This window comes from Pseudochaenichthys georgianus, chromosome 22 (genome assembly GCF_902827115.2).
Source record: "Pseudochaenichthys georgianus chromosome 22, fPseGeo1.2, whole genome shotgun sequence".
NCBI lineage: Eukaryota > Metazoa > Chordata > Actinopteri > Perciformes > Channichthyidae > Pseudochaenichthys > Pseudochaenichthys georgianus.
In genome coordinates this window covers 21,231,726-21,246,394 of record NC_047524.1, presented here as the reverse complement: position 1 = coordinate 21,246,394, position 14,669 = coordinate 21,231,726, and the positions used below count along the sequence as shown (strand labels likewise).

At 39.3% G+C, this 14,669-nt stretch overlaps 3 protein-coding genes across 3 annotated transcripts; 1 reads left to right on the top strand and 2 right to left on the bottom strand.

Annotated features, from left to right (window-relative positions):
• The first annotated feature begins 228 nt into the window (after positions 1-228).
• On the top strand, positions 229-1,976 carry rhd (Rh blood group, D antigen). Its single transcript, XM_034111944.1, has 4 exons — positions 229-409; positions 700-886; positions 1,215-1,365; positions 1,583-1,976. Exons 1-4 carry the CDS (start codon positions 259-261, stop codon positions 1,628-1,630), a joined length of 537 nt encoding a protein of 178 aa, XP_033967835.1. The 5' UTR covers positions 229-258; the 3' UTR covers positions 1,631-1,976.
• A 2,040-nt stretch (positions 1,977-4,016) lies between these two features.
• tmem50a (transmembrane protein 50A) lies at positions 4,017-7,211 on the bottom strand. The gene is made up of 7 exons (XM_034111945.2): positions 7,101-7,211; positions 6,542-6,647; positions 5,796-5,908; positions 4,812-4,879; positions 4,491-4,583; positions 4,269-4,329; positions 4,017-4,170 (listed from the first exon to the last, which is right to left on the bottom strand). The coding sequence occupies exons 2-7, from the start codon at positions 6,641-6,643 to the stop codon at positions 4,125-4,127; spliced, it is 483 nt and encodes a 160-aa protein (XP_033967836.1). The 5' UTR covers positions 6,644-6,647; positions 7,101-7,211; the 3' UTR covers positions 4,017-4,124.
• A 4,269-nt stretch (positions 7,212-11,480) lies between these two features.
• Positions 11,481-14,374, bottom strand: mgst3b (microsomal glutathione S-transferase 3b). The gene is made up of 4 exons (XM_034111581.1): positions 14,134-14,374; positions 13,882-14,004; positions 13,508-13,580; positions 11,481-11,799 (listed from the first exon to the last, which is right to left on the bottom strand). Exons 1-4 carry the CDS (start codon positions 14,257-14,259, stop codon positions 11,699-11,701), a joined length of 423 nt encoding a protein of 140 aa, XP_033967472.1. The 5' UTR covers positions 14,260-14,374; the 3' UTR covers positions 11,481-11,698.
• Positions 14,375-14,669: the final 295 nt, after the last annotated feature.

Sequence of the window (14,669 nt, the reverse complement as noted above, 5' to 3'; positions counted from 1 at the left end):
AAATGAAATTTGACATTAATGTAAAGCATTTTTTTCATGACCTTAATCATATTGCAGTGTGTTAAGGAAATACATTGTTGCTGTTTGGTTGGAATAAATACATTTGGTATCATGACCAATCAAGAGAGACATGTTCATCCTGCCCACCCAGTATCTGATAAAACAAAGTGATGTGCCTGGGTCTGGGTTACATCCTGTCCAAAGCGCAGGGGCCACACTTGTGTCAGTTTGAGGAGAAGTGTGCAGGGATCTTCTCCAATGGCTCCTCAATACGCACCAAGTCTGCGCTCCCGTTTGGATCCTATGCTGCTTGTTCTGCAGCTAGGATTCATTCTCATATATGCCTTTTACATTGAGATTGAAAGCAATGTAAAAGTGTATGGGATTACCTTCAGCAACTTGTACCCTGGTGAGTTTGAAAGGGGGGTGGGGTGAGATAGCAAAGGTTAAAGATGAATTCAATGGAAAATTACGTATATTTAAAGCTAATTCTTAAAGGTTCTTTAAAAGCAGCATTAAGTTACATATTAGGAAAACAAGGAGGGGCTGCAGTTATTACTGTTGGGCAGTGATAAGGTTTTACAGTTGCTGGTTCTTCAGCAGCAGAAGACTTGGGGCGGGAAAATGGGCTGTATGCTGAAACACAGAATAAGTCATTGTATTTTAAATGCAGGTATCTGGCATTATTTTCTCTTGCAGAGTTCCAGGATGTGAATGTGATGGTGATTCTAGGTTTTGGCTACATGTGCACTTTTCTGGTGCGGTATGGTTTCAGTGGCTCTGGGTTCAACCTCCTTGTGGCTGTCATAGCCATCCAATGGGCTATCATACTCAATGGCATTGAGAACTGGTATTACAGAGGAAAGATCAGGATAGACTTGAAAAGGTAGATCAAATCTGTTTGAGCAAATGATCTCTACAGAAAACATTTGTCCTTACACTATCTATAGCCATAGGAAAAAGAGGACATGCATTCTGCAGGAGTGCCAACAACCTGTATTGTACTGAACCAAGCCATACAGTGTTTTCTCCCCTGATTTTGTCACATGGAGGCTCATTAATATTCCGGCCCTTTTCTGAGTATCTCAAGGCCTAAGCCACTTGCAAGCCACTGAGCAAATATATGGTTTTTAAAATGTTTGTGCATGTAAATATATTCTAATGGAATAACAAAACACAAGTACACACCCTAAAATGTGTCTCCTTTAATGTAGCTTAGTGGTTGCGGAGATGTGTGCAGCCTCTGCCCTCATTTCAATTGGAGTCGTGCTGGGGAAGACTAACCCTGTCCATCTGATCCTCATCGCTCTGCTGGAGGTCTCAGGGTTTGTCCTGAATGAATGGCTCCTCCAGACTCTGCTGAAGGTATCAGCCACTATACATCTTCAACTTACATTTGGCCAAATATGTTTACATTATATACATGGAGTACTAAGGTATTTTCCTTATGTTATTGATGGATAGGGTTGAGTAGGATAATTGCAACAAGTGGGAAAGCTATTCAACCAGAGATATACATTGAAGCAATGAATCAACAAGCACCCACCATGCTAAGGCATAATGTATAACCTCTGTTCCACAGGGACTTTGTTTCTCTGTGTGTTTTGGCCCAGTTTTAACTCCGTCCTAGTGGATAATCGTACCCCTGGGAGGAGGCTGGGGGCCGTGCTCAGCACCTACCTGGCCCTGGCAGTCAGTGCCGTGACAGCAGCTGCTGTGTCTTCGCTCTCCAGCCCCGAGGGAAAACTCAACCCGGTACTCTGACACTTGATATATGATAACACAACGTTGTGCTCTTTCAGGAACAGTTGTCGGATGTTGCGTAATGACTTTTACTTAGATAATCAAATAGCACTCTAATTAATTAATAACAGCCACACATCCTCACTTCTCTCTCAGATCCATTTGCAGTCTTGCATGCTTGCTGGCGGTGTTTCTATTGGGGTTTCCATGCCAGCGGTTCATCAGCCATGACAATCGGATTCACTGCTGCTGTTGTATCCACCATTGTATTCAGATATCTTAAGGTTTTGATCACCGCATGGACGAAAAATCTATAAAACACAACTCATGGCACTAGGACATAAGCAGGCAAACCAATGCAATTCAGCCATATCTTATTGATGATACACTGTTCATATGATAATATACACATTTTTACTTTAACTTCCTGTTTATATAAATCTTTTTTATAATTTTTTGTTTGAAAATGTATTTAATATTTTATTAGACATTTTACTTTCACTCTTCTTGTTTATATAACCTTTTTTTCATTTAATCTTTTACTGGACATTTTACTTTACCTTTTTTGTTATTTAAACAACTTTTAATTGTACATCTTTTTTTCAAGGTATTTTGATTCCGATTCATCATAAACTCTTATGTTTCAGAGCCACATGCTGCTTGCATTTAAGTGCCATGACACCTGTGCTGTCCTGAGCACACACGGACTGCCTGGTCTCCTGGGATGGCTGGCACATCTCCTGCTACAGATTAAAGACTGCGATGATCACACAACGTAAGAACACAAGGATCCCGTTGCAACAGTCAAAAGGCGTATCACCTGTAACTGGTCCTTCTCTTCCCTATAGGGCAATCCGGTTTGCTGTATTTCACATCCGTTCTCTCCTCATCACCATCTCTTTAAGTCTGTGCATGGGAATCATTACAGGTAGGTATTCTCTCATGTAGCTTCCATTATTAACAGTCTGGCTCAATATACAAGAAGACAGAAGGTCCATTTTGAATTATTCAGTCACAACAGAATGCTAGCAACAGTGAAATGTGAGCCAAAACATATCTTTAAAACCCTATTTGGCAGTATGTTTTCATTAAGACTGAAACTGGATTAATCAACAAAAGAAAATCTGAAAATAGTGGAAATGCACATCCTGGTTCCTCAAAATCCAAGGTGATGTTTTTAAATATCTTGTTAAGTCAGTTTAAAACCCTATATTCATTTTAATATATATATTTTTTAAAAGCATTACATCCCCACATTTAATAGACTAAAATAACACGTGTATTACAATTTTTGCATAAAAACTACCAAAGAAAGTTGGTGATTATTTTTATGATCAATTTATAAATTAGTAGACTAATCGTTGCAGGTCTACTTTCCATTTAAACGTGTTTTTTACTTCAATATGTCATTGTTTTAAGGGCTCCTACTCAAGTGGAACTTCTGGAGGCCTCCCCAAGACAAGAAGTGTTTTGATGATCAGGCTTTCTGGGAGATAGGCCAACAACAGTTTTTAAGCAATAATCTGGCTAAAAACAATTGTATAACTGCACTGAAAATGTGTATTGTACATTTTGATCATTTACAAAGCAGTAAATAATTATAATAAATAATAGTAATAGTAATAAAACGTTTCATCGTACAGCATTGAACAAAATATGTTCCTGTTTTGCAGTTTCCCCATCTTGCAGTGCAAAAGTAAGAAGACCAAGATTCTGGAAAACTATTTTTGGTGGTCCATTCATATTGATGTAAATAATTTTACACCATTTTGCTTACTTAGTGCAAAATATCTTGATGTTTTTTTATATGTGCAAAATAAAAAATAAAAAAAATACATAAAAGCATGAATGCAAGACTTGGTTTCTGCACGGTATATGTTGCCGTTTAATGCTGCCACAGTTGTAAGAAACACACCTCATGGTTTTGATGTTACACAAGCAAATAGGTAGGTGTTGCAGTCAAAAACAACCCATATGGTTACATTCAGTAAATGTGTACAGCGTTATGAAATATTGCCCTCAATGATGGTTTGTACCATAATAATGTATGCTGTGTCCACTCAAAAGACTTTCCAGATTCAAAAGATGTTAAAAGTAAGTATACCCAAACTAAATGTGGACAGTTCAGAGAAATAAAGCTCCCAAGAAACACACGTTGTTATACACAAGCTGTACACCATTAGAACAAACATGGCTACACAGTTGAGTGCAAATAGACACATTTAAAGATGTTCCATTATACAGCAAACAATATAAATTAAACAAGTTAATTTGAAAGCTAAAAAAGTTTGTATGTAAAGTGAATAACCACTGAAGCATATTGTCTTATACAATAGAGAAAGCAGAGTGTATAAACAGTGGACACAAAGACACAGAGTCCATTACTGCCACAGGTCCTCTGTACGGCCAAACTTGAAGACCAAACCCCTAAGGAGACAAGAAGATAGTGTGAGACAAATATTTCCCCCAAAAATCTGTGAGAAAATAAGCATGGGTTTGTAGGATGATGCTGGGAAGGAACTTACCCGAAGAAAATGAACGCGTTTTGGAAGAAGATGGCGATACCGGGGTACACGACAGGCTTTTCTGCACGAGACATAACACAGGTTACAACATAAGGAAACAATTATAATTCGACATTTCAATCTAGTAAATGAAGGGCTCTCTTTATACAGCAAATGTATTTAAGTTACTGCATCATACTGGCTTCTCTCTTTTTCCTGCAATTGGTGAACGTTGCGACTTACGAGGCACTACGAATCCTCCGAACAGGATCCACATAGAGGCGATGAGGGAGCCAAACGCCAGCATGAAGCCGATGAAGAGCCAAACTCGAGCGCCTGCAAACAGAGATAAGAGAGGCTGCGTTACAGGGTGGACATTCCATTTTTCTTATGTAGTTGCATTAAACTGCATGTATGTTGTAACACTATTACAAGGAAATGGTCTGATATTACAGAGAAAGTGCTGCAGAGGTATGTCCAGTAAAAAAGCCATGTATATAAATGGGGGGAATTAGGTGTTTGTGGTGAGATATACACAGTTGATCATATCCAAATCATACACACCCGTCTGTCCGATGCAGCCTTCACTATAGCTGTCCCCTCTCACCTGGCCGTTGGAAACAGCATTGATCCTAGACAAGTCGAAGGAGAGAATTACAAACACATCAGCTTCTATATAATTTCACTTCACCTGATTGCTTATCATGACAGACTCCATGTTAATAAATTGTATATATTAAGAATGCTTTTCCTTTAGATTTTAAGAAGTATGAGCATTATGACGCTCTCCCAAAATGCAGCCTTTTTCGAGCTGGGAAATAGAAAAAAAGGTCCATGTTAATTGGCGCTTTCCACCATGCCCTGGAGCAGCTCAGTTCAGAAGATTGGGTTGGTTTCCTCTATCAATTCAGATTGTCTAGATTGTTTTGGTGTGAGTTGCTTGGTGTTTGAGATATCCTCTGAAGAGATGTCTGCCATATCTCCAATCTGATTAAACAAGATGGCACTTTGTTTGGGATGCTAACAAGGCTAAACTATTTTGTTTTAAAGTCAACAACAGTGTTGCTCTCCAGAAATCATGACCAACAAGATAGTCCACTAACTTCTTTGTAAGCTGCTTAATATATACATTAGAATATATTCATGCCTTCCTCCTGCACAGTCAATAATTCCTACATGACAATGCATTTTCTCCCGTTCTACTATAACTGAACTACACATGTGGAGCACAGTAAGCAGAATTCCATTCGGTTCCATAGCAGATATCTCTAAAGGCAATGTCTCCAGTAATCTCATTATTGAACAAAGACAGGGGTTACTACTGCCTATTCAGGACCATCGGTGATCATGTGACTAAAATGAGGTCACATGATCACATCTCATTGGGGGGGGGGGGGGGGGGGTAAGTTAGGCCTGGAGATGAGCCTTTAACCTGAGGCTGCATTCAGCCGAGTGCACCCAACATAATAAATAATTAAACCTATGATACGACCATATTGTCAAACATTTCCAGTGACAGAAACAGACTTCTGACAGAGTATGTCTTACATGAGAAAGGCCACTGTAGCAATGACTCCACAGGTGTGGTAGGCATGATGAAACTCCCCCTCTTCAGGATATTTCACTGCTGCATCAATGATGATCCACCAACCAGTGAAGAACTGCAACAACAAGATCCACAGTTAGCCGCAGGAGTTTCATGACCGAAACAAACATGGATGTCAGAAAATGTGTACCCTGGTTAAAACAGGTATATAAAGCTCTGCATCAGAGGTGGAAGAATAATTTGATATTGTACTTGTGTGAAAGTTGATGTACCAAAGTGCAGGAATACTCTGTTAGAGTAAAAGGTAATGCATTCAAAATGTTACTCAAGTAAAAGTACAAGCATCACAAATATAAATCAAAAGTAGAATGACTAATTATGCAGATTGGTCCATTTCAGAATAATATACATGATATGTTGCAAGAGAGTGTAATCAAAGCTGGTAAATGGGCAGCTAGTTTAATTACTAGTATGGTGCAGGGTAGCTTGTAGATGTTCTCTACGTGTTGCTAAAGTCTGATTTAAGTGTTGATTATATTTCACATAGCTAAACTAAATCTACAAAGTTACTAAATAAATGCAGTGGAGTAAAAGTACCTCAAAATTGTACTTAAGTACAGTACTTTACACCACTGCTCTACATATACTAAATGCTAGGAGCCAGATGCAAACAAAGAGCAGGAAGGCCTTGCACTTTCATCTCCTTAGCTAGTTTGTTTTCTCGTTATTGAGAAGCTCATGTATATACCAGAACTCCAGCAGTTACAGAAGCGATGGCGTTTCTTCTCTCCCCCCAGTCCACATTGCACTCGCAGTCTCCGCACCGGATTCCGTCCAGAAAACCTGACATGACTCTGGAAATACTCAGTCGTTATGTATACCAGCCAAATGGAATTCACCAACAAATTGATATTAGAACGGGAAAACAATGTTTGTGCGCAACCGCAGTACGTTACTATGATGCTCAACTCCCTGGTTTATATACCAAGCACCAACTATCACTAAGTATTTGTACACTTAACTCGGTAATCTATTCGACACCAAGGCTGACAATGTATCCAGTTTATACTTGTAACAAAAACTACTATATATATATATGTCTAGACCAGATACAAACAGGGCTGTGTCCACTGTTTCTTTTGTTCATCGCTTTGGCATTAGCAAACATTTCCTTGAAGGTTTCTTCTCGCTACGAAGTTGCTAAAAAATAGAATAGAATAACTCAAAAGACAACAGTAGTACTGAGCGTAAAAACACACCCCGGGGTCATTACTTGTTTGTAGTGCCATTTTCAAAGGAATTCTTACCTTTTATTTTCGTTTTTGTTGATGTGAACCCCCTGGTTAAGCCCGATTTGTGCTTCCGATACAGCTCGGTCATGCACATGCGCAGTTCATGCACGCCCGTTTGATCGACGTTGATACTGGTGCGTTCAGGTGTTGTGGACAACGTGGGAATATGGTAACATTACAAGCCATTTAAAAATATTTAAAAAAGTAGACCATCAGGCAGGCCTACTTTGTGACATTAATAGATGATTTTACTGTAACGAATACATGAACAAATGGAAGTGCATATTATGACCTCGAAATATGTTGATGCTAAAAGGTAATGACAAATAAAACAATTTATCGTCTACCGTTTGAACATTTACAGTGCAATACAACAGTTTTAGTATAAAGTATTACTGCTATGTTAAAAACAGTCACTAAACTATATACAATCCGACTTTTGAGTAATTTTCTTCATTTTCTGCAGGGACAATTACCGCACAAAAGTTTCGTATAGGATGTACAACTTTAGAACTAGTTTGTGAACGAATCACTGTGAATAAGCATTTTGATGATACTTTCACATTCACTTCTAATAATACTGCAAGATAAGCTCGACTCGAAGCCGAAAATAATACAAGAGTACATTTGTAATTAAATTAAGTTACATAATGGCAGAAACTTAAAGGGGAAAGGAAACACCAATTACAGTTATAATATTCCGGTAGTTTATTCATTTTACAATGGATATTGATCGTAATATTTATTGTATATGATATTACTCGCCAAAAGAAAATTAATTATCCGCCGGCCGGGTGGGGAATTCCGGGACCAGGCTGCCGCCATTAGGGGAGTCCCAAATGGTGACGTCACTGGCTGTGTTTTCGCTCCACCGAAAGTCAACACAACGTAGCAGATATGGCAGCGATGGAGGAATTTTGCAATGAGATCGACGTTTTGAACGATGAATTTGACTATTCGTCGGGAGATGACATTGATGTGGAAGCATCTACAGTTACCAGGCATCCCATGGCCTATGCTTATGAACCGATTCGGTCGAATAGAGTGGCATACGATCCGGAATAAAAAAAATTAAAAAACACAATGCTAACAGTGAGCCTCTGAATTAGCCCCGAGCGAAAATGCTAACCTATTACTGCACCGATAGCTCCCTTATTACTTATCCTAGCCGCACATCCAACACATCGTTTATGATCGCAAGGAGACACAGAATCTAACGGTGCCCACCTCAACACTGAAAGATACAAACTCGCGAGGTTATCCACAAAAACGTACATCAAAACAAGTGGCGCTAGGTACTAACATACGCCAGGCTAACGGCTTACCTTCCTCATTGTCTGGTCTAAACTGGTCTTCAATGGCATTACAACGATAAAAACGATGATGTAGTTAATCCATAGGTTAATATCCAATGGGGCTGTGTCCCCTTTGAAATGTTCTGATAATCTATAAGCAATACAACTGCAATTCCGTTATCTGCTGTCCGCTCTGTGCTCCGTGCGCTCTGGGTCCTGCAATACCATCCATCAATAGCAATACTAGCCTTTTTAGGGCTGTTTTCGACAGATGAGCGTGTGTATGCCAGTTTAATTAGTTGAGCTATAGAACACCCCCAATTCTCTATTGTGCGTCATAATAATAGCTACCATTTAGTTTGGACGCGATTGCGTTAATTAATAAGGTCACACTGTGTCAGTAAATACATGTGTGAGCTAGTAATCTGGTAGTGCTGCAATATTTACCTCTCTCTCGGCAGCTGAAGCAACTCGTTTGGTGGCTCGAACTTCACGTTTGTTGACACTATCATTGTCTTGCGCGGCCGACGTGCTGGGACGGTCGGTGTTCCCGACTGCATACGTTGAGAAATCGAATATTGTGGGAACAGATCCTGGCTTCAAATCCAATGTTTTGTATTGAACCAGGCATCCAGACTGGACTTTGAGCAGCTTCTCATCCTTTAGTGGCAGGCTATGGAAATGTACTTCTTCCTTCTTTGTATAAAATCCATTTGTGCAGCCTGGGGCAATACAATAAACTCCTGACGACGACCGTTTTCTTGTAATGTAAACTACTGGTGCATTGCACGCCATGTTGTTTGTTATTGAGCTTTGGCAATGGAAGCGCCCATGGTCATTAGGCACGTATTTCAAAAAGTAAATTTGCGTATCTCGATCGTTTACATTGGAAATAGACTAGATAAATACATTTCCTAATGGTAATATTGTCGCATGGAAAGCAGTTTGAAAAGTGTTTCCATTTTCCTTTAAAGGTCACCTAAAATGCAAAATCCACTTTTTCATGTATTTTATACATAAACACGTGTCCCCTCTGTGTAAAGAGACTCTGACAGTTTCAGGAACAAAGATTCGCTGACTTTTTGTCCTGATCCATTTATATAAAAACCTGTCTGAAAATGAGCTGATCAGATTTTGGCCACCATTAGCCAATAACCAACCAAGGTAAACGTCAGTGTACGCTAGCAAACAATAAAAAACCAACAGTATCTGCTAAAGAGCTCAATTGATGAAAAAGATAATCTTACCCGAGAAACCAAGTTGCGTTTCAATCTCTCGCCAGAGTCCGGTTTTCACTACTCAGTTCGAGTACCTTTTCTCAGTGATGTCGTACAGAGTCGGCCTCTCCTGGATCAAGGTGATGAGCAGGTCTTCGTTTCCGTCATTCCAGATCGCCATGATGAGATGAAAATGAATAGCAGTCTGTGTGTGCCTTCTTAAATCGTTTGTTTACGTCCCTCACTTCCGTTTCGCTTCTCATGCACTGATTCGCTAGCTGAACAGCCAATCAGAGTGATTGCTTGGTCCGGCAGTCCAAATAAGGCGTGTCACGGACGACGGTGCGGGACACACCAACCTGAGTAGGGCGCCGCGAATGCCCGACAGCCTCTGACTCCCAAAATCGGGTTGGTGTGTCAGGGCCTTAAAGTAACAGACAATGGGCCCTTCTCACTTCGGTTAAATGGATTCCTTGCGTCCCTCACTTGCGTCGTTTCCCTGTGACTAGTCCCTCCCACCAGGGAAGCATGGAGAGACGCAAGGAAACCACGAGAAGCAGGGAAATGAGTTTTAAGAGCAATGGGACGTCCTTTCCTCCGGAGCGTGACGTGAAGCGACGTCCGTTTGTGATGACGCTGCACAGCTGATCGTCTGACAGCAGCCAGCTCTGTCCCCGTTATTTCCACACACACCCACACCTGTTAGTACACATTTACTGACACAAACATTTGTATCATCTGTTGTAGACCCAAATACATTAAATAAAATAAGAACTAATTCTCAAAAAAGATAAACGCCATTTAAATGTATAAACAAAAAAAGCGATCATGAAAATGTTTCCAATTAATGAAGAAAATGATTTTTGACCACTTTGTTGTTCAGATTATCAGATATATCACATATTTCATTTGTAACTAAATGACACATTAATTGAAACAAAACACAGTATAAACTGAGGATTGACTCCTGTGAGGTTCATGTATTTTCTTCACTCCGCTGGGAAACTGCTCTCATGTCAAGAACATAGACTGTATATATGATCAAGAAGCATCAGATCAGTGCATGCGCTGCATCGTCCAATCAGTGAGCGATACACAGTAAGGGGGCGGGGCGAGTGTCTGAGGATTTCATCGAAGGATGGTCTTGTGGTTCCTCGGTTATAGCTCCTCCATTATCGCTCCTTGCTCCTCCGGCAAAAATAAGGCCATTGGGACGCTACTCAAGATGGCGCAGACAAATCAACTTCCGGTGAGACCGAGACCGACGAGGCTGGAGCGAGGAAATGAAAAATAAGAGAAGTGAGAAGGGCCCAGAGAATCAGCACTTTTGAAACAGGGCTGAAACAGAGGGGTTTATGGGATGCTACAATGCACGATCTGTTTGGTATTTCGAGCCAAACACTTCAGAGGCATGTTTGTTTATATCGGAGACCTATTGATGAAAAACAGTATAATAGGGGACCTATAAACAATAAAATATAGTTAAATGATCATTTTAGAATAAATAAATGCATTGGAGATTAAATGTGTGTGAAAAGGTTGTATTTATATTTTTGATTTCCTTGATTAGAGGCCTATTTGCATTGCTTACTCTGTGGATCAGTGATGTGGGTGCAGGGCAGCTAAATGTGCCTACTTGTTTAAAACATGCTGTTGATTGACAAAAGTTTTGGTTATTTCAGAGAATCAGAGACATTTTGATTATTTCACATCAACATGTTCTTATATCTGTTAGTTTTTTTTAAACCATTTGCAGTGAGATTGGCACATCATGTGGGAGTCACATGGGGCCTACGTGCAGGCTGCAGATCCCCTTCTTAATTCCCAGCTCTAATGCTAACTAACTGTGAACAGGGTACTAAACAAGACTTACAGTATCTGGGTCTGTTTGGATCAGAATCTACTTTATTGTTGATGGTCACATGGAGTGGACATTGAAAAACATAATTGCATTACAAAGATAGTATCAAGCTAGTGGTCCATACAAAATATCTAACGCATTACAATTTGAGATTATTATGAATTGTACTGCTGTTTCTAGTTGATACATTTGAAGTGTCATGCAAGTCAGTAAAAATGAGTATACAAGATGACAATTGTCTTAATAGACTCCAAGCAACTGCAGGGCTACAGATATGGACAGGAAGATGACGCCAAAGAATCCAATGTAGCCGTAGGCTCCGTACATCCTCTTAGATGGATCTGAAATAAAACATAACAGAACAATGTTAACATTCAAAGTAGAACTATAAGAAACAACAATGAATTAAAGCTTCTTTTAAATGTGGATAAAACCAAGGTAATGCTCTTTTCAAAAGCAAAAAAGACAACAGAGCCTGTTTTAGATATTGTAACTACGCAAGGAACAAAACTTGAAGTTGTTGCCTGTTACAAATACCTTGGTATCTGGCTTGATGATTCAATCTCAAGTCTCTCTTTTAAACTTCCTGTCAATAACCTGCTAAAAAAACTGAGGGTTAGGCTAGGGTTCTTTTTCAGAAACAAGTCCTGTTTCTCGCTTGAGGCCAGGAAAAGGCTAGTCACTGTGACCTTTTTACCTGTGCTGGACTATGGGGATCTGGTCTATATGAATGCACCTGCCAATTGCCTGGTCAAGTTAGATGCTGCGTATCACAGTGCACTGAGATTTGTGACAAACTGTAAAGCATTAACCCATCACTGTACCCTGTATGCAAGGGCTGGTTTGCTTTCACTAACTGTACGGAGGCTCAGTCACTGGTACATTTTTATATACAAAGCCATGTTAGGGAAACTTCGATCTTATATCTGCTCCCTGATCTCACGGAGAATTGTAAGTGGCTACTGCCTGAGATAGAATGCTGTGGTTTTATTAAATGTGCCAACTGCTAGGACTGTCTTAGGGAAGACAGCTTTTAGATGCACAGCTCCTCTGTCTTGGAATAGTCTGCAAATTAAATGGAAACTGAACAATCTGGTGCCACTAAATGTTTTTAAAGCTCGGTTGGATACTACTCACTCGGAAGCTATTGGTACCTGTTTATGTGGATAATTATGTAAATGATGCTGGATGATGTCCTTTTGTTGTTCTATTTATGTTTCATGTGGAACTACTTGAGCAGGTCTCCCTTGAAAAAGAGATCAATGATCTCAATGGGATTTATCTGTATAAATAAAGGTTTGAAATGAAATGAACACTATTCTGTTGAGAATAGCCTACATTAAATTATCACTTTTATAACATTTCATTTAAATAATGTATATCATATACTATGCCTATTTATTTTTTGTTCTAGCAGTAAACTGGTCTATTATAGAGTATTCTACCTTATTCTGTATATTGTCATTTTTGTTTAGATTTATATTTCATTCTATTTATTGTATTTTTAATTCATGTGTAATACTTGTCAATATGCTGCTGTGACAAAATAAAATCATTTTATGTACATCTAATCTTATCTAAAGTGGAATTAAATCCAACTTGCATTACTTGTTTTAAAACTACTTAAATAATTGCAATATTTTAGACACTATGCATGTCTTAGTTTCCATTATCTTTTTCTCAATGCTATCTTCTGTGAATGATTAAACAAAACTGGGGGCAGGTAATTAGTCTTTACACCACTAATGTTTTAAATGATGAGTATTTTTTTGCAAATATAGATACATTTTGATGAGTTCAACAGGATAGACATCACTCAGTATTGATGTAATTTTATAATCTGCCTATATTCCTTCAATGACTATATGTGCATATAACTTTGACCCATATACTATGATATATATTTATATTATTGGTAGTGTGTGTTTTTAATGCGTTTTGCCAGGATCAAAATGTGTGCAACATCTTTCGGACAAAAAACAATAAATGAGGTTCGGTGCTTTTGCCCTCCATTAAATCCACATAACATTAACACAATAGCAGTCTTACCTCCTGTGTAGTAGCCCCAGGCATAGGAGAACCTGCTGGTCACCCAAATAGCCCCCAGAACAGACGCTGACAACTGGGATTATGAACAAACAGAAAACCAGAATTATAAACAGTTTAGGAAATACAAGGGTGACAGTGTAATGGAAATATGCTGAGTCACTGTGACACTGTCCCCATGCTGTCTTTATTATCTGGAGAATAGATGCCAGAGTTCATGAGGATTGCCTGTCCCACCCTCCTACACATTTTTGTTTTGGAACACTTTAAGTAGTCCTTAAATCCACTTCTGAGCTCTCATATTATTGAATAAATATTCTAGACATCAACAACAAAGTATTTTGTGTGTATGTAGGATAAAAGCAGGATACACATACTGGATACACAAGGGCTGCAATGGTCTGGAAAACCAGCCACTGAGCATACACCTCCAGGGTGTTCTGATGGGCTCTCTGGATGCAGTTGAATACCTGATGCGTGTCACTGTACATAGTGGGATACTGCAAAATAGAGAGATTAAACATGTCATATTAAAGCTAGAAACAAAAAAGGAAAACACATCCAATAAAAGCATTAGCGTCCACAGAACTTTGCAACCTGTTTTCCTTATTTAAAGTAAAGTTATCTACCTTAACATCGAATTTCTTCCTCGCACCCCCAACCTTGACTGCTAAATACCCCAGCATGATCCAGCTGTAGAGGTATGTAAATATGGCATATCCAAAGTTGGACGGTAGCACAGTTAGCATAACCATTTCTGCTCGATACGCTTGCCTGTTTCAAGTTTTCAAAAGACTGCAACGTGCAAATCAGGGATCCGCGTATTATATAGGCAAGTGAGCAGTCAGTGGGCAGGAACAGCAAGCAGATTCGAGGTTACATAAAAGATCGCGAGATTACAGATCGAGGTTACATTTAAAGGGCAACACCACCATAATACTGCGTTTTAGGGATCTCGTTGCTTTCACATAATAATGCGCACTGAATTGATTGTTTGTTATAGGATTACATAACTGTATTCCTGAAACAAAGTCAGCAAATTAAAGATTAGTTAACAAAACAAAAAACATGTTATTGCTAAATAGTAGTGATGTTATGTATTGCGCCGAGGCTTCGGAGCGTGTGTCGAGTAATCCCCGAAGCTTTTTGTGAAGCATGTACCGAG

Coding starts and splice junctions, on each gene's coding strand:
- rhd (XM_034111944.1), top strand. CDS start 259: ATGGCTCCTCAATACGCACCAAGTCTGCGCTCCCGTTTGGATCCTATG. Junction 410..699: donor CTTCAGCAACTTGTACCCTG/GTGAGTTTGAAA, acceptor TTTCTCTTGCAG/AGTTCCAGGATGTGAATGTG. Junction 887..1,214: donor ATCAGGATAGACTTGAAAAG/GTAGATCAAATC, acceptor CCTTTAATGTAG/CTTAGTGGTTGCGGAGATGT.
- tmem50a (XM_034111945.2), bottom strand. CDS start 6,643: ATGTCAGGTTTTCTGGACGGAATCCGGTGCGGAGACTGCGAGTGCAAT. Junction 5,909..6,541: donor CTGTAACTGCTGGAGTTCTG/GTATATACATGA, acceptor TTGTTGTTGCAG/TTCTTCACTGGTTGGTGGAT. Junction 4,880..5,795: donor GCTACAGTGGCCTTTCTCAT/GTAAGACATACT, acceptor CGACTTGTCTAG/GATCAATGCTGTTTCCAACG.
- mgst3b (XM_034111581.1), bottom strand. CDS start 14,259: ATGGTTATGCTAACTGTGCTACCGTCCAACTTTGGATATGCCATATTT. Junction 14,005..14,133: donor GGAAGAAATTCGATGTTAAG/GTAGATAACTTT, acceptor TCTATTTTGCAG/TATCCCACTATGTACAGTGA. Junction 11,800..13,507: donor CTGGGGCTACTACACAGGAG/GTAAGACTGCTA, acceptor GTTTTATTTCAG/ATCCATCTAAGAGGATGTAC.